This window comes from Lepeophtheirus salmonis, chromosome 6 (genome assembly GCF_016086655.4).
Source record: "Lepeophtheirus salmonis chromosome 6, UVic_Lsal_1.4, whole genome shotgun sequence".
In the NCBI taxonomy this organism is placed as follows: Eukaryota; Metazoa; Arthropoda; class Copepoda; order Siphonostomatoida; family Caligidae; genus Lepeophtheirus; species Lepeophtheirus salmonis.
In genome coordinates, this window is record NC_052136.2 from 6,301,811 (window position 1) to 6,319,387 (window position 17,577).

The following is a 17,577-nucleotide window of genomic DNA, read 5'->3' on the forward strand; positions in this document are numbered from 1 at the left end:
TTTAGTGCAAACCCACATGAAGTGTGTCCTAGAACAGCATGGACAGTTGAGCTGTTTAAATCTGAACTTTTTTTTTCAAACCTTTTAATATTTAACTTTTTTCCGTTCTCCAAGGTCTATAGAAACTAAATATACGTTATTTCGATTAGTTAGCAACTATAGTTGCCGCATGGGCCTTGAAAATTTAATGTTTGTGTCTCTAAAAAAAGGCAAAAAAAAAAAAAGAAGAACAAGTGATTGTTTGTATTCTTTTGACTATTGTTTCACAATGACCTATCGTATAACATTAATATGGGTATCAAATCAAGGCCAATAAACTGTGCTTTAATTTGTATAAATATTTTATTAACTTTTTATTTGTGACCATGGGTAAATTTTACCCCAGATATTAATTTTTTATATTTTTTCCATTTTTTTCCTGTCTTTTTAGGTTATCTCCTAAGTTATTATTACCTTGACGTATATGTATATAAGACATTTAAGACAAGGCAAGTTGAGATCCATTTTATATTATTTATGAAAAATTTGTTTAAATACATTGAGTTTAAGTTAGTAATTCTATGTGGTGTGTTCCTTCATTGGTGACCCCGATTTTAACTGCAAAATGTCTTCTTCCTATTCAATGAACCTTTACCCTGAGCGTGATTGTATCGCGATTTCCGAGCGCAGTCTTTCATTCAGAGAAGCGCACACCGTACGATGCTCTGATGTACGATTTCCAAGGTTCGACGAGGCTGATCCGGAGACCTGGTTCTTGAAGGCAGAGTTGATTTTTAAATCCCATAAGGTAAAGGAGTGTTCTGACAAGCTAAACATTGTCGTATCTGTGCTGCCTTCGCATATCCTAAGAGATGTAATTCCTGTGGATTTGACTTCTTCGTATGAAAGTTTAAAATTGAAAGTCCTAAAACAAGGTGCCTCTCACCTCAAGAACGTTTAAGAAGAGCCATTGATCTTCTTAGGGAAGAATCGATGTCGTCCAAGAAAGTTCTTGCGATCTTTAATTGTATATTGGACCTATTGTTCGTTCCTAACCTGTTAGGGATTATACCCAAGGAAATTCTCGTTAGATTTGTTCCAATCTCCAACTGGCCTATGGCTTTTACGATGGTCAAGCTGGATCTGGAAGATTTGACCAAATATTGCGACGGTCTTAAGGATTTCTATAATTCAAATTGCGTGGCCACCCTGATAAACCCTACTCATTGTCCTCCATCCCCAGATTTAAATCACGAAGGCGAAACAGAGGTTTCATCTGTTTTTAATAAGAAAAATAGATTACTAAATAGAGAAAAAAGAATTTATAGGCAGCATATAAAGTATGGAGTCAAGGCAAGAACGTGCGCCTGATAACATTGTCCTTTTTACTTCTTTGGTATAAAAAAACTAGCAAAGTCCACAGCTATTTTGAGTTGAGGTATCAAATCGAACAAAGATTTACTTTATTTCAAGGACTACCACAAGGACATTAACTTCCTAATCGACTCAGGTGCACAAGTGTCTATTATACCAATTAAGTTAGCCCCTCATAAATTAAACAAATCAAATCTACCCTCTTTTGTTGCGTTTGGAGGACAGAAAGCCATTCCAGTGGGAATATCTTCGATGGAAATATTTTAGGAGAGGACTAAATATTTTTGGACCTTTTACGTTGTTGATCAGGCACAACCTCTTTTGAATGTCGATTTCCTAAGAGAGAAAGGCTTTTGCATTGATTTAAAAAATAGACCGTTATTTCCAATATCGCAACGTTTAAAATATAAAAATCACCTAACCTTTCATCTCTTTTGAAAGTATGAGTTATTGTGTTAATTATTATTAGTTTTCCTTCGCTGTTTTCTGAAGTCACTGCTCATGTACCTCCAAAAAAACCTTTTTTACGTACAATAGCATCACCTCTTGCAACCTTTTTTTGTTAAGTCGTGAAGACTCAGCGGGCCTAACCTCACTTTTCTTAAGAGGGAGATAGATGGATTGCTCAAGTCTGGAGTAATTCGTCCCTCCTCGTCATCGTTCTTCTCGGCTGTACATGTAGAGAAAAAACCTAAGGGAGGATTCTGGTTGTGTTTGGACTACCACCGTCTCAAAAGAGTGTCTGAACTTGATAGATGTCCGCTCCCTAACATGAGCAAATTTCTCACAATGCTTAGGAGGCTGCGTGTATTCTCCAAGCTGTACCTTTGTAAGGCTTACCATCAACTCCCTTTAGAGTCTAGAGTCTAAGGAGGTGCACAAGACTGCCATTGTAACTCCAAGGGGACTCTTTGAGTCCGCTCGGATGTCATTCAGATTGAAAAATGCAGCCCAGTCCTTTCAACGCTTTATATACTCGCTATTCCGTGGCATTCCGGGAGTTTTCGACTACCTCGATGAGATTCTGGTGGCTTTCTAAGTAACTCGAGGAACAACGGCATTTCGAGAGTCCAAAGCCGTTGGTACCGGCTTTGGAGTCTCGAAATCCATCCTGTACTTCGACAAAATTAAGATACTTTGCATTCATAGCAGAGTTCACAATTCTGGCAAGTCGAACTTTGTGGCGGATACATTATCACGGCTTTTAGCACAGGTCACAGCAGATGCATTTCCCTTTTTCGAGGAACTTGTACCTGAACAGGTATTGTCTGATCCTCAGAGTTTGGATTTTAAATCCCAACAATTTACGAGGAAAATTTTGGGAACAAAACACTTTGGGTTTTCGTTCAAAAGAAAACTTTAAAGCAATGGTGTCGTCGTTAGAGATAAGGAAAAGAGTTTCTGAAACCGCACATGGTCTCTTACATCCTGGATTTAAGTTGACTCTACGTAAAATAGGACAATGATTCGCATGGCAAAGACGTCATGTCTTGGACTGGCGAGTGTTTGTCTTGTCAAAGAAACAAGCCCTCAGTGCACACACAACCTAATGGCCCAACGCCATTTAATCAGAATCCTAGTAGGCTAAGTACCATTCACGTCGAACTCGTTGGGTCATTGCCTCTATCAAAGGAATATCGATTCCTACTAACGTTTTTGGATAGGGCCACGAGATGAACAGTAGCGCATTCTTTAAAAGACACTAAAGCAGGAAATATAGTGAGTGTCTTTTTCGTGGGATCGGTATTGAGATTCGGAGTCTCTCAGACTATACACTCAGATTGGGAGCTCAATTTTCTGGTTCCCTATCGAAATGGGTGGGGCAACTCCTCGGTTCGGTTACCCTATTTACCACCTCGTACAGCCCTCAGTCCGTCAGCATTATTGAGAGGTTTCACAGTACTTTGATCACTTCTCTCGCTTCAAGGATGAACCAGGAAGGTAAATTTTGGGTAGACGCTCTTCCATTCATGATGCTGGGACGTCGTTCTGCCATCCCAGCTATTCCAGGAGCAACATTTTATCCGACATTGAACGTCTTAGGTTCAGCTCCAAGGCTACCTTTATCGTTAACCGAATGGACTGGTGCGCCAAACGATTAAAGCTTGTTTCAGAGATTTAATGAGATTAAGCATGCTCCACCAAGACTTATTCCCGAGCCTCAGGCGAAAATGAGGGCCGCGTTGGAAGCTCTTCAGAAGTCGGATTATGTTTCGGTCAGAAATAAGACGATAAAACCATCCCTGGCTCTGACATATTTGGGCCCTTTTAAAGTCCTGTCTAAGTCGGACAGAACCTTTAGTCTGGACATGGGACATCGAACCAACTTTGTGTCAATCGACTGCTTGAAACCGGCTTTCAGAGTTAGGGTTATTCTTCCTACATACAAGGACAAGTCTCAGTGATAAGAATCTGCATCTAAAATCATATTCTTTTATTTAATCCATATTTCGTTTTACCTTATTAATTTATTCGCATGTAACTAATTTATTTATTTTACACATAAATTAATGATTATAATAGACGCAGACTCTTGGGGAGTGTTATAGGACTTTTAAGACAAGACAGGTTGTATTCCATTTTATATTATATATGATAACTTTGATGAAATGCAATCAGTTTAAGTTAGTAATTCTACGTGGTGTGTTCCTTCATGAATACAAAAATAGAATAAAATATAAAAAATGAAATTTTTCCTTGAACAAAACTAATAACTCTATACTTAAAAAAATACAATATATCACACTAGAAATACATTGATTCTAAATAGTTTAAATGAGATTTCTTGAAACTAATATATTTATTTCGGCTATATTCCACAACTTGCAGTGAACAATTTCTTTGCTCTTGATCGGTAGTAATCTTAGTTTCAATGTCACTCATAAGTTTTATGCCACTTTCAGCAACCTCATTGGTCACTTTTACTGACTTAACAAACTCCTATGCTGCTCTATAGCCTTCATTTATTTCCCAGGTATCAACTGGTGTAATAAGACTCTAGATTATGTTTAATTACAGATGGGAAGATAAATGTTCTAATAATCATTTCAATCATTTTCTCAAGATATAATACTTAACAATTGGAGATATTACATTTTTTTAGCTTAAATTCATGGAAAAGCCTTTGTCGGAATTGTTTATGTATCTTTCAAGATTACAATACTCAATTCAGTGGTATATTCTTGCACTCTGCTGCCGATAGAACCCATTCTTAATTTGATAATGATTTGGTATCCAAATAAAGGAATGCATCATGTGCTAGAAAAACAGAACTTGTGTCTAAAATCATGGGAAATAGCTAAAAAGATAAAAAATGATTTATTTAGAGTTTAAAAATTTTAAGAGCTACTGAATTATACGAATTAGCACTTGCAAAAAGTGTATTCATTTACTTTTTTTACCCAGGAATTACTCATTAAGAAGTCTTATAAATTCGAACTTTAATGTCTATCAAGTTTTTGCCAGAATATATTTTCTATTCATCAAATGTAGAATAATTAAATGATTTACCTTATTAGGGGTGAACGCAGATTTATATTTTGGGGCTTAGTTTTTTTTTTTTGAAAATATTTCTACATTGAGACATACACAAAAATTTCAAAATATCAGTGATGTAGCTTCCACTATCATTAGGAAAAATGATAAATTTAGTTAAAACCATAAGAGGAATAAGGAGATATAACAGTACTCGCCAGCGTCTAGGCGTGGATATGAAACTCTACCGAACCTTATAGTTATAAACTCAGGAGAATCAATTTTATTGTTTGATTCTGAATCGAGGGATGCAAATCGGTAAATTATTTTTCAATCCTACTAATGAAAACCACATATTGAGTTACATTTAATCCCATCAGTGTATTAGCTGATTTTGAACTAAACACTATACCTACAACTAACTTTTGGCCGAAAACAATTTGAAGGACAATTTGCAGAATGACATTTCATGTAAGGACAATTTGCCAAACGGATATTTTGCCGAAGAATAATTTTCTGAATGTACATTTTACCAAAGGACAATTTGCCGAGGGACCGTTTGGACATTTGTTCGAAAAATGATATTTATTATATACGATTTATACTCCATATAGAATGATTAATTATATTATTTAATATTATTTTAAATACAACACAGTAGTCTCGAATGTATTTCGGACCTTTATCGTTGTAGTACTCTAAATAACTTGAATAATAAATAAGCACAACAACAACTCGAATGGAAAAAGTGCTAATCACTTTTTCGTTATAAATTAATTATCATTTTAACATGTTTGATTATTTATATTGGAAATTACTCATGGATTGACGAAGAAGCATAATAACTTCTTCCATACGAGTTGTATTTTTGATTGCTTATTACATAATTTACGTAAAATAATGGAACAGTAAAGATTCGAAGCACACAAAAATTTCCTGGAAAATATCATTAATTAATTTAAATGTCTGGCATATATAGCATATGAGCAATACCTATTTATCTTAGTTTTATTTTAGATCACATATATCAATATATTCAATATTATTCATGGTACAAATGGTACTTGGGGAAAATGTCCGTTCGGCAGAAATGTTTTTGGCCAAATTTTCTAGAACCGTACAAAAAGATAGATTGGTAAAAGTATTATAAGTAAGGGTGATAATTTTGGTAAGAATAGAAAAGCGTGCGAGCAGAAGAGAAGAAATACTTATGGCATCATTGATTAAATAATATACATCTTCTTCTATCAATCAAGAACGTCATCATTCCCGCCTTTATTATTCAATATTAATATAATATTAGATGGTGATAGTCGATAGAGAACTAAATAAAATGCCTAAAATAAAGTCGCCTTCTGTCTGGATTTCTGAAAATGGAGGCCCAGGAATTTGGGAATTACTTACCAGATGAGAAACAGATGGTTTGTCGGATTTGTCGATATAAATGTGCCTTTAGTCCCCTGTCTAGAATTACACGCCACTCATTATCCTCATCTCATAACAAGAGTATGGATATTCATCTATAAAATCAATTTGACGATGACTACATCAAGTCAGACTTTAACTTTGATCTCACAACGATGCTTATTGCATGTAATATAACCATATCCATTGCTAATCATCTACGTTCAAAAAAATTATGGAGAAATACAAGGGTAAACATATCCCTTCCCGAGGAACCATCATTAAATTAATGGAGGATGTTGGTACTGATGTCATTTATAGAAATACATATAAAAATGTTTTGAGTCATCCACACCAAATGACGATCAAGTTATCAGTAAAAAATATAAATATTTACTAATTTCGAAATGGAACTCTGAATTTTGTACTATATAACAGTAAGTATTCAACTTTTTTTTTAATCTAACCATAAAATATGATTCTATTTTAGCTAAACATATCAATAATTATGATACACAACTCATTAAATAGCAAAAACAACTGCTTAAATGGTCACAACAACGGGGGTATTAGCTTTGGATGGTTCGCAACTAGTTTGTCTGAGACTAGTTTCCTCACTTAAAGACTTGGGTATGATCATTAGGTTTTCCAATATTACATAACCTATAAATATTACTTTTTTTATCACTTAAGGCTTAGCTATGGTTGATAGACTCCAAGAAATGGTGTTCAGAAAACTCATAAAAGGCAAAACAACTGCTTAAATGGTCACAACAACGGGGGTAGTTACATTGGGTGTAGCGTTATAATTAGCAATTGTGTATATCCTTCATGATAATAGTATGTTGTTATCCAAGCATAAATAACGGGGGGAAAGTCTTTTTTTTTTGCTCTTAATAAAGAGTAATATCGCCGGACATTACTACATAATTAGCTTTTGCTCTAAATCTTTAAGATGGATTTATTTGTAACATTTTTTTATTAGTATATTTATTGTCTAATTTTATGATTTTGACATTTACTTTATTATTAATAATTAGTTAGATCTCATCGGTAGAGATATATCTATCCTGTGCACAATTGTATATAGCAACTTCCACATGAAGAAGAGGGGTGATTATCTTTTTGATTAAACTCCACGTCTCGCTTGTGTATTGCAACCTAAAGTTATGACATATTTAACTGAATTCCGATGTCAGAACAAGAAAATATTATTTGGATCAATCTATTATTTCAATATTCTGTATTTATAATTTATTGTTATTATTTATATGATTCCAATTGTTTAATTTTGTATATTTAACATAAATGTATGATGGTTTATTTTTTAGTATGTAGATTATATTTAATTTAAGCCTTCTTTTTTAAACTTTGAGCTTCAAATATATTTCAAATACTCTACTTTGTCGTTTCATTAGCTATTATTCTGAGAATAAGGTTCATAATGAATTACAATTTCATGGAGTGTGACGTTTTCAAATTTACTGTAACGGATAAAAAACGTCGAAGTCAATTATACGTAGTATATCTTCATTAAACATTTTGCTAATAAATACATTAGTTATACTCTCAAAAATCATAATAAAGCAGGCAGATGATAATCACATCAGTATTTTAAACAATGATACCGTATGTCTTTTTCCCCCCTCCTCCTCGCACGCGTTTTTCTCTACAATATTATCAACTATAATTATAAGTACAAGTTGTAACTAGCACTAATATGCTACGACATACATATATATAAGTAAAAATAATTAATTCACTAACCATCAGCTATTACTGATTAATATTACACTTTTAAACAAATGAATGTGTTTTGTTGCACATATGAAACATACCAACAAAACGTATATTTGATATAATATTCAACAATAATGTTTCAAATTGCAACAATCCCTTGATAAGTGTGAGTAGATATTCGTATGATATTGATGTTGCATCAGCATACGCACTGAATAGTTTATTAGTTAATAAAAAAAATTGGGTTCAAGCATTTTGTATGTCTAATTCAAATAAGTGTGGCAAGTTATTAAATTACATCATTTGTAACTTTTATTAAATTACATCATTTGTAACTTCTATTAAACCAATCAAAATAATAGTCAATTAATCTGTTTTTCCAGGTGTCCGTGCTGGGAACTGGGACTTTGACACACTGTCCTACTTCAGCCTTCTTTTATCGCCGTGAGGAGAGTTGCCTCATTTGGCTCGCTTGCTCTTTTTATTAGCTCCTTTTTGTTTTTCTTCGTGGTCCTCAGTAGATTGGCAATGCGATCACTTTATATTTGTCCAATCATTTCCCCCAATTACAACGCCACATAGTGCTCAAAAGTGGCATTGATAGCATCAGATGAAACGCTTTTGTTGTCTAGTTACAAACTACTGACAGAATACACATTTATTATCAACATCTGGTATTCGCTCTATGCCTTCCACTTCCGGCCTATGCTTGTCTTTATTTCCCCATATCTCCAACAGCTGTTCTTCTGTGGTTATATTGCACACCTTTAATAATTGCAATCTCTCAAGTCCAACCTGTATTGAATAGTCATACATGGCTTCGTATGGAGTTCGCCCAATACCGGAGTGAAAGTGGCAATTCTTTGCATATTGCACAAACACAATCGTTCAGCCCATTTATTTGTCATATTGTCAGGCTGCCACATCATAACAATACCTTGGATGTCTCGATTGGCTATCTCATCGGATCCCTGAGATTTTGAGCGACGGGGGTTTCCATGCCCAAGTTTGCAGTCTGGCCACATCGTAACCAGTTCAATCATTATTATATCAGTAAACTCCCTACCTTTGTCACTTTATAATATCTGTGGTGCCCCCTTGTAACTAAAGATGGGAAATAAATACTGATCAACCTCCTCAGCGGTTTTTGTCTTCAAGGGACGCAGGCTGACAAATTTATTGAGATTTTCCTAAATTATTTTTCCTGACAATGTAAATAAAAGTAAATTGACCACTCCTTTGTAATCTTTTTAGATTGCCCGGGAATGTGGAAAATGCCCGTGAATGACTACAAGAGTACTTAAAAAAAAAAAAAAACATGTAGAAAGGAGTGCGCTCTCCATCATTATAGTATATTTCCTCCTCAAATAAACGGACATGGTAACTAACAAGTGTTCTCCAAATAGTAAAAGTCATTTTTTAAAAGTTGTTTTAATCCTAAATTCAATTATTCTTATTTAAAGCTGTCATCAACATTAATTATTCTTTTGAATATCATGAGACCAACTTTCAATAAAGTAAATATTGAGTTAAAAAAAAACACATTTAACATTAAAATATGTTTTTTTTTACTTCCTTTAGATTATATTAGCACTGTCTCTTATCGCTATATTCGGAATTATTTTAAGCCATTTGAATTTAAATACATTTAGTGCGGAAGACTCAAATTTTAAAAAAAATCTTGTCAATGATAAGCCACCAAAGAGAGAAGAAAATGTCAAGTATATTTATTACTACTCCACTGCTTACGGAGGAAGTTGGGAACTGGTATTTGGCTACGGAAAGCAGCCGTTTGAGAATTGCGAATTCAGGTATTTTAAGTCAATACATATTTTATTAATATATCTGTCATTTCTATACATATTAAGCGTTGTACAAAAAATCATTATAGTCATAATTAAATATAAATATTCCTTTAGTAACTGCTATCTCTCCGGAGACTCCTCAAAACCTATTCCATTTCATAAATATTCGGCAACTATAGTTTCTGTCAAAGATACTTGTGGTCCAGAAGCTGCTAAACGCGTACGAAACAGTCGAAGTTGGATGAAAGGCGCTTTCATCTATTATGTAACTGAGAGTCCAGTACACGATTGCCAATTTGATTTTAATCTATATGATGGCGTATTCAATTGGACAATGGACTATCTCCCAAATGCTGACATTCCATCAATGTACGGTAATACCTATAAGGTGAAAAAAATACAGCCCGTTCCGAACATTAAAAGTATTTTGAGGAAAAAAAACAAACTTCTATTTTGGATTTCTACACACAGATTGTCAAGGGGGAAAAGAGACGATTACTTTGAGCTTCTAACTGAACATATTTCTGCAGATAAATATGGAGCATTAGGTCCTAATTACTGTCCTGACTCACCCAACCCCATGAGAGTCGATTGTAAGAAGCATTTTTCTCCCTATTACAAATTTTACTTTGCATCTGAAAATTCGTTGTGTAATGACTATGTGACGGAAAAGTATTTTCAAGCACTACGTCTCCCTATTGTGCCTGTGGTATATGGTAAGGCCAATTACACAGTAATCTCACCTCCACATTCATTTATCGATGTAAGGGATTTCAAGAGTCCAAAGGCTTTAGCCGAATATCTCACATATCTTGATAAAAATGATACTGCCTACGCAGAATACTTCCAATGGAAACTAGATGGTCATTATATAGTTAGCAGTACAGCACAAGAAGCTAAAAAGACTCTTTGTCGTTTATGCGATAAGTTAAATAATTTGGATCATAGTCCTGCATATACGTCAGCTCAAATGAATAAGTATTGGAGAGGAACAAATGAAAAACCTGCTTGTAGCACACCTGAAGACATAATACCAGGTTTAAAAGAAGGAATATCAAAGAGACGTAAAACATAGTTGTATTATTTCTAGAGACTTCAGATCCCAGATTTACTTGATTATATATTTTTGTACACATATTTGTTGAAAATAGATATCAAAATTATGTTTTAATTTGTTTTAAGTGTTTTTACTGTTCAAGCCATTTTCGACTTAAATTTCAAATATTAAACAAAAAAGCAAAGGGTATATTTGGATCATCAAAATCACTTTACTTTTAAAAAATATGATAGTCATTATCTACGCATAAAATCATTCACTTTTGCAGACAAGTACATAAATTATAACCCCACATTATTGTTCCTTCAATCTTTATTACTCCACAATATGAAAGTACATAGTCTTAATTTTTAACCTCTCTTTTTTCCTTTTCAATAATTATCATTTATTGTCTGAAGAGCTTGGGAAGGTACTCATATACTCGAATGATATATTTTACAATTCAATTGCAGGTATTTAACAATATATACTTTTGCACACTACTGTATTCTGTAATTCCTGAAAATTTTATTTAACTCTCTTGATGTTTAATAAAGTTGTGTTGTTTAATTGAAATATCATATGTTATTAGATCTTAAGATTAGATCATTTGTGTTCATATTTATATATTAAAAACATGTAAACGAACTAAAGGGTTACTGTTAAATGAATATAACAAAATTATAAAAATAAAAAAGTCCTAATTACAAATACTATATAAAAAAGTTATTTGTGGAAAAATGCATTTAAATTTATAGGAAATGATAATTACAAAATAATAAATCCACTGTACATATATTATATATTAAAACTCCTTTAATTTTCAGGATTTGACCCCCTCCATATGCCTCAAAAAGACCCTAAAAGAACTCAATTATCAAAAAATTCTTGGGGAAGATAACAACACCCCCCAGCTGTTAGGCACACATTCCTTACCAACCACCCAATTTTTATGTAACAGCACACCCCATGAATGATAGTTACCAGCCGCTACTGCATCTAAGGATTATTAAACAGTGCAACTGTGATAGCAAAAACGAAGTGATATATTATATAGATATCCTCTCCATGTATTGGTAATTTGCTATTAAGTGGGATAATTGCAGAGCTGTTGTATTCGAGTAATTGGACTTAAGACTTGTAGTCTGATCATGATGCATCAGACTCATTTCAAGTAAGATAGTATGAGGACATGGAGGCATGGGGACTTTGAGTAGTCCCAGAGTCGTAAGTATAACTTGAACTCAGAAAAGGTGGTCCCTACCACAGTACAGGATATTATATTCAAATGAAGGACTGTTCTGTTAAAAGTGATTGGGTCATCTAATGATTTGTGTGTTTAAGTTCATAAGAACATTATTATTAATCTCTATTTAAATCTCTATAAATAAAGTTTGTATTTAGAAAAATATAAGCACGAAAAATCAACATCCAACGCCAGGTGACCATAATGTCAATAGAAATTATAAAATGTAATACGAATATAGTTTGAATGTGTTGTGTATGACAATAATTGGATTAATAGATATAATTAATATCATAAACTAGTCGTCGAAGTGATGAGGGCAAGGAGCACAGGACGCACCGTGAGGAACTTAAGAGAGGAAGGAACAGGAAAAAGGGGACGGGAGGAAAGAAAGTAATACTCCGATAAAGGTTCAAAACAGAACTTTATTCTAATAATAAAATATTGGACATTTAAAGAGAGTTCTTAAAATGATTGATCAACATCAGCTTTACATGTAAATGCTACATTAACCCCCAATCAATGAGATGGTCGAGGTCGGAGTTGATTTATATGGCGTTTTAAATCTTGGGTGCCAAGTCCAATTTTAAAAACAGTTGATCCAATGTTGGAGATGATAATGCCTGGGAGCCATTTAGAATTTCTATTCCCCAAGTTAAGGTACCAACCCTCCGTTCCATTTTTAATTTTTTCTTCTCGTTCTCTCGTCTGAAGGCAGCATTCCGTCCAGTCTCGTCTTGAGAGGCCGCGAGAAGAACAATTCCGCTCGGGATTTCCCGAAAGCCAATGGAGCTGCTCGAAATGAAAACAAGATCTCATCAAGAGAAACGCCAGGGTTCTTCTTTATCATTTCCTTAGCTGAGTGAACATCCCGTTCTGCCAACCCATTTGATTGCAGTTGATACGGTGGAGAAAGTGAGAGGGAGACTCCCCATAGCCGAAGTATTGACTTGAACCCGCTGTTTGAGAATTCTTGACCATTGTCAGAATGAACACTTTTATGAAACCCAAGCTTCGTAAACTATGCGAACATTTGTTTCAGTTAAGCGAGTTTATTTGTAGTGGGCATGTTCGTTGCTTCGATCTACTTTGAACCAGCATCTAGCATAACCAGGACGTCTTTCCCCTTTATCTTGGCGTAGCCCACGTGAATACGCTCCCATTCGCTTGCCGGAGAGAAGGGGACAAATTGAGACGGTGGAGCCGGTGCGTGTTCTTGCGTTTCCTCACGAACACTTCATCTACTACATCATTCAAAGCTCTAGACTTTGCTATAGATAGCACCAAAGATAACATTTTGTCGCTACTCGTCTGTTTAATGAGTTCATATTCATCTATGCCTGTCGACAAAAGCGAATTGCATATAATTACGTACGTTGCATCATCACTAATACATGGTTTGTCCAAGGGACCACGGGAGAGATAATCAGCGTGAGTAATATCTGACCCTTTTACATATGATATATTATAATTGAACATTGATAACTTAATGGCAATATGTGGGAGCCGTGCAGAAACAACAGGAGGAAGTTCTTTTCCCCGATTAAAAATGTATTGTAAAGTTTTTGATCATGAACTTTCTCCCAATTAAATATTTCTCAAATTTTAGCAATTCAAAAATAATTGTCGTTGCTTCTTTGTCAATATGTAAATAATCTACTTCTGACGTAGACAATTTACGTTATGCATAGGCAACATGGGGTTCCATATCTTTGTTCTGTTGGAAAAGTACCGCTCCTAGACCAATTGGAGATGCATTTGTAGTTAGAAAGAGAGGTAAAGATAATGCATAAGACATGGTGCACGCGACACCGAACGCTTTATATAGATAAAACTTGATTGAGCTGTGATGATCATGCAAATGAACATTATTGCAAGAAGTGAATCAACATTCGACAGACCCATCTTGTGTCACTGAGACACTGAGGCTCTCTTGTTGAGCCACTAAACATTTGACTTTGGACATGAATCCACATTTTACGGGCATAATAACCATATATAATAAGATTTTTTTTATGTATGAGGCACACTCACTTAATTTCCATTTATAATAATAGAAAAAAATTTGAAGCTTTTATTTGCCAAGTGTCAATGAAGAGAAAACCTAGTTTCATCACTTTCATTCATGGTATGAGAGTTGTGTACTTGAATGAAGGCTTATAATTGTTTTATTGACTTTAATAGAGGGTATGTACAGAAAAATTACCAACTTATATGTAAGCACACTTGTATATGATTAAACAAATATGTATGAAGCAAATGATGAAGCAGATTTGAAACTTCCTACTTACCTACATTCATCTTTTCCTCATCACATCACATCACTTGATTAAAGAAGAGAAGTACTACCTAATAAGTAAAATATATAGAGTTGCAAAAGGGGTGGACAGTTTATAAAACATTTCAGCAGAAACATTGCTTCGGAATTTTTAGGATTTTCAACTAAGTAGGTTATGTGATTTTGAAATGTTCCGTATATATTTTATGGAAGGAAATATCGCCTGTGTAACATTTGCTTGAGAAAGTTTGCCATGGGATTACACTCCCTGGGAAAATTAGCCTTGTATAAAGCTCGCCTGCCATCTCCTTACTTATTTAATGTAAATATTATTTTATATTAAATAAAAGAAGGTTATTCCTCTGCTCAAAATCCCACTGCAAACTTTCCCAAGGAAAACTTTCCTACGTTACATTTACAAAAAGTATTCCCCAACCACGTACAAAATTACAACAGGAATTATCAACAATAAAATAGTCAAGGCACTTTCATCCATTATACTGGAATCATACAAGGGCTTTATGAAAGGAAGACGGGCAGAAGATGTTCCAAGATCGATCCAAGACGCTATTGATAGAAATAATGCCAATGGGACGGACTTTTCGGTTATGCTGGTTGACTGTCAGAAGGCCTTCGACTCCATCTCCCATAAATATATACAGTCACAGCTAAAAAGATTATGATTCTCCATGAAAATGATTCGTATGTTAGCAGCTACATTAAGATACTCTTCTTCTAAACTTAGCTCTTTGTATGGGGAAGAGTGTTTCTAGATAACTCGGGGATGCAAGCAAGGAGATCCTTTGTCTCCAAGCCTTTTTCTTATAGCGTTGGACTACGTATGTTATGTATTCATGACTCCTTTCCTACCTCCTCATCTTTTAGTTATTGTTATTATTTAATATATTTATAAAGTACTACCCTCATTGCTCTTCGTATAAATAGCCCTGCATTGTGTATGTTTTGTCAGAGGTGTAATGATTATGTATTAATAAGAATATATACGGTTTCCTATTAAATTACATCTTTGCCTTATTCCTACACGTCTCTTCTCTCCTCATTTCTCTCAGTCGTCCTGGATTTCTTTATTTAATAGTTTGTGCCTCTTCAACCTTGTCAAGAAACAAACATTTACGTGAAACTCTTCGATCTATCTCTAAAAATGAAATGGCAACGATGGCTCTATTTTAGACAGATAAATTAACTGTACGGGATCTTTGAAGAAGATCACTTAGTATATGAGAGAGGTGTTTCGGACCCTATAATCGTTTTCAGAGCCCTTAGGTATAGTGATCAATACCAGTAAGACGGAATTTTCATCTTCACTGGAAGAACTTTGAAGGGATGTTTTCCGTTATTGAAATTCTCGAGTTGATCAACTCTTCTTGGAGTCTCAATATCACTATATACACAATCGGTACTATATTAATGTATTAGATAGGGTAAAATTATGGAATGCAGTCGCAAAAATCCGAGTACTCCACCACTTACTTAGTTCTACCCCATATTGAGAGAAAGTTAAAGACAAAATACAGTTCATCCAGGAAAAAATTATATGGGGTTCAATGCGAGATAATCCTTCAAAGAGCAACCAGTATGCTCCAATTTCTCGTGGGACATAGGTTTAAAAAATATAGAAACCGTGTAGAAATCTTTAAACTTTACATGGCTGATTAGACTCAGAAAGAACCTGTTCCGATTTCTGGGCAAAATACTTGAAAGACAATTTCAAAAGGAATCCATTCAACGAAATAATTTTCATGGGTCCTGCTGAGCTGTTCAAGTGTTCAAGTATGGTTAGTGCTTACTGGAAGAAAATGATCTATTCATGGAAATCAATTGTGGACTCTGTTCTTCCTATGGTGAGCGTAGACGAAACATTGAACTTCAGCCACAGGTTGAACACTAGGGATGAATTCTTCAAGGCATCAGTACTTTCAGCAATTAGATAATTGTGGAGCGAGTCCACAGATGCCAGACCAACGACATTCGTGAATATCAAACGAATAATAAAAAAACGATTAAGCCGTATTATACAAAGTTTTATTACCCCCTCCCCAATCCCCTTGTATGGTGTTAGAAACCATACCCATTTCATGTGTCTGCAAGAAAGTCACCGAAAGCCAAATTCTGGGGTTTCTGGTTGATTTGGGGAGAAGCTGCACATTCTGTCAGTCCTATTTACAGACTTCGGAACATCTGTTTTGGGATCGCCCAAGTGCAGTTAGCACTGTGCACATGACCACTGAGTTTTTGAGAAAATACTACAATTCAGAAATAAAAGATTGGGCATTGACTGGTAATGTCACCACCTAAACATTGATTTCTCTTCAAAATAGAATGCTAAATAACAAAGGTACTATTTATTCTCCACGCTGCAAGAAGTAAGAACTTTTCCACTAGTCTGGACAGACTCCTTAAGGTGAGCGGCAAACTATAATTTTTTTATTAGAGGGAGATGTTATCACTACAATGATTTGGCAAAAATAGAAAAAAAGAAAAATGAGCACACACAACAGCCGTTTTTCCTTTTCTAATCTAAAAACAATTATTTGTTTAAACTTTATGCCCAGCTTTAATTTCATAGTTCAGATGCATTTACAATATATCAAGGTTAATAGAAATACAAGGTTATACCTAGGCTTGTTTGTGCAAGCACACCCGCAAATACAACTTAAATATCTGGTTCCTCTGTTTTCTTTCGGACTTAAACAAACCTTTATTGATAAATCATACTTGATGGCCGATGGCAATGGGTAATTTCGAAAATACTTATAATATATCTTAATTATGTTTTTTTTTTTTTTTTTTAATTTCAACTTATCTGAAAGTTATCTATACATAGAAGCTTTCCTTCACCAAAATATAGCTGTAACTTGGTACTATTCAATCAAAATTAATATTATCAAGACAATATCTTAATATTAGTTATAATTTATTGTATGATACAATCAGTATTAATTTTCATAATATAAAAATTAATTTGAGAATATCAATATACAAGCTGGATATAACAAATCGTAAATAGCATGTGAATAAATTAAATGCAACCTATATTATTTTGTGCATGAGGCTCCTATTTGAAAGAACATTCAAGGAGGACGTCTAATAAGGAGATCTAATTCACCGGAGTCCGGAAGTATAAAGAAGCACAATTAAGAGTTTTTGATGCTACAAATAGAATATGTGAAGTATATATTAATGGAGAATAGTAGAAACGACATAAATTAATCAAATTGGT

The 17,577-nt window shown here is 34.3% G+C and overlaps 1 protein-coding gene across 1 annotated transcript; it reads left to right on the plus strand.

Moving 5' to 3' along the window:
• The first annotated feature begins 9,467 nt into the window (after nt 1-9,467).
• Nucleotides 9,468-10,947, plus strand: LOC121119351 (alpha-(1,3)-fucosyltransferase fut-3-like). The gene is made up of 3 exons (XM_071889066.1): nt 9,468-9,488; nt 9,553-9,782; nt 9,891-10,947. The coding sequence occupies exons 1-3, from the start codon at nt 9,468-9,470 to the stop codon at nt 10,849-10,851; spliced, it is 1,212 nt and encodes a 403-aa protein (XP_071745167.1). The 3' UTR covers nt 10,852-10,947.
• Nucleotides 10,948-17,577: the final 6,630 nt, after the last annotated feature.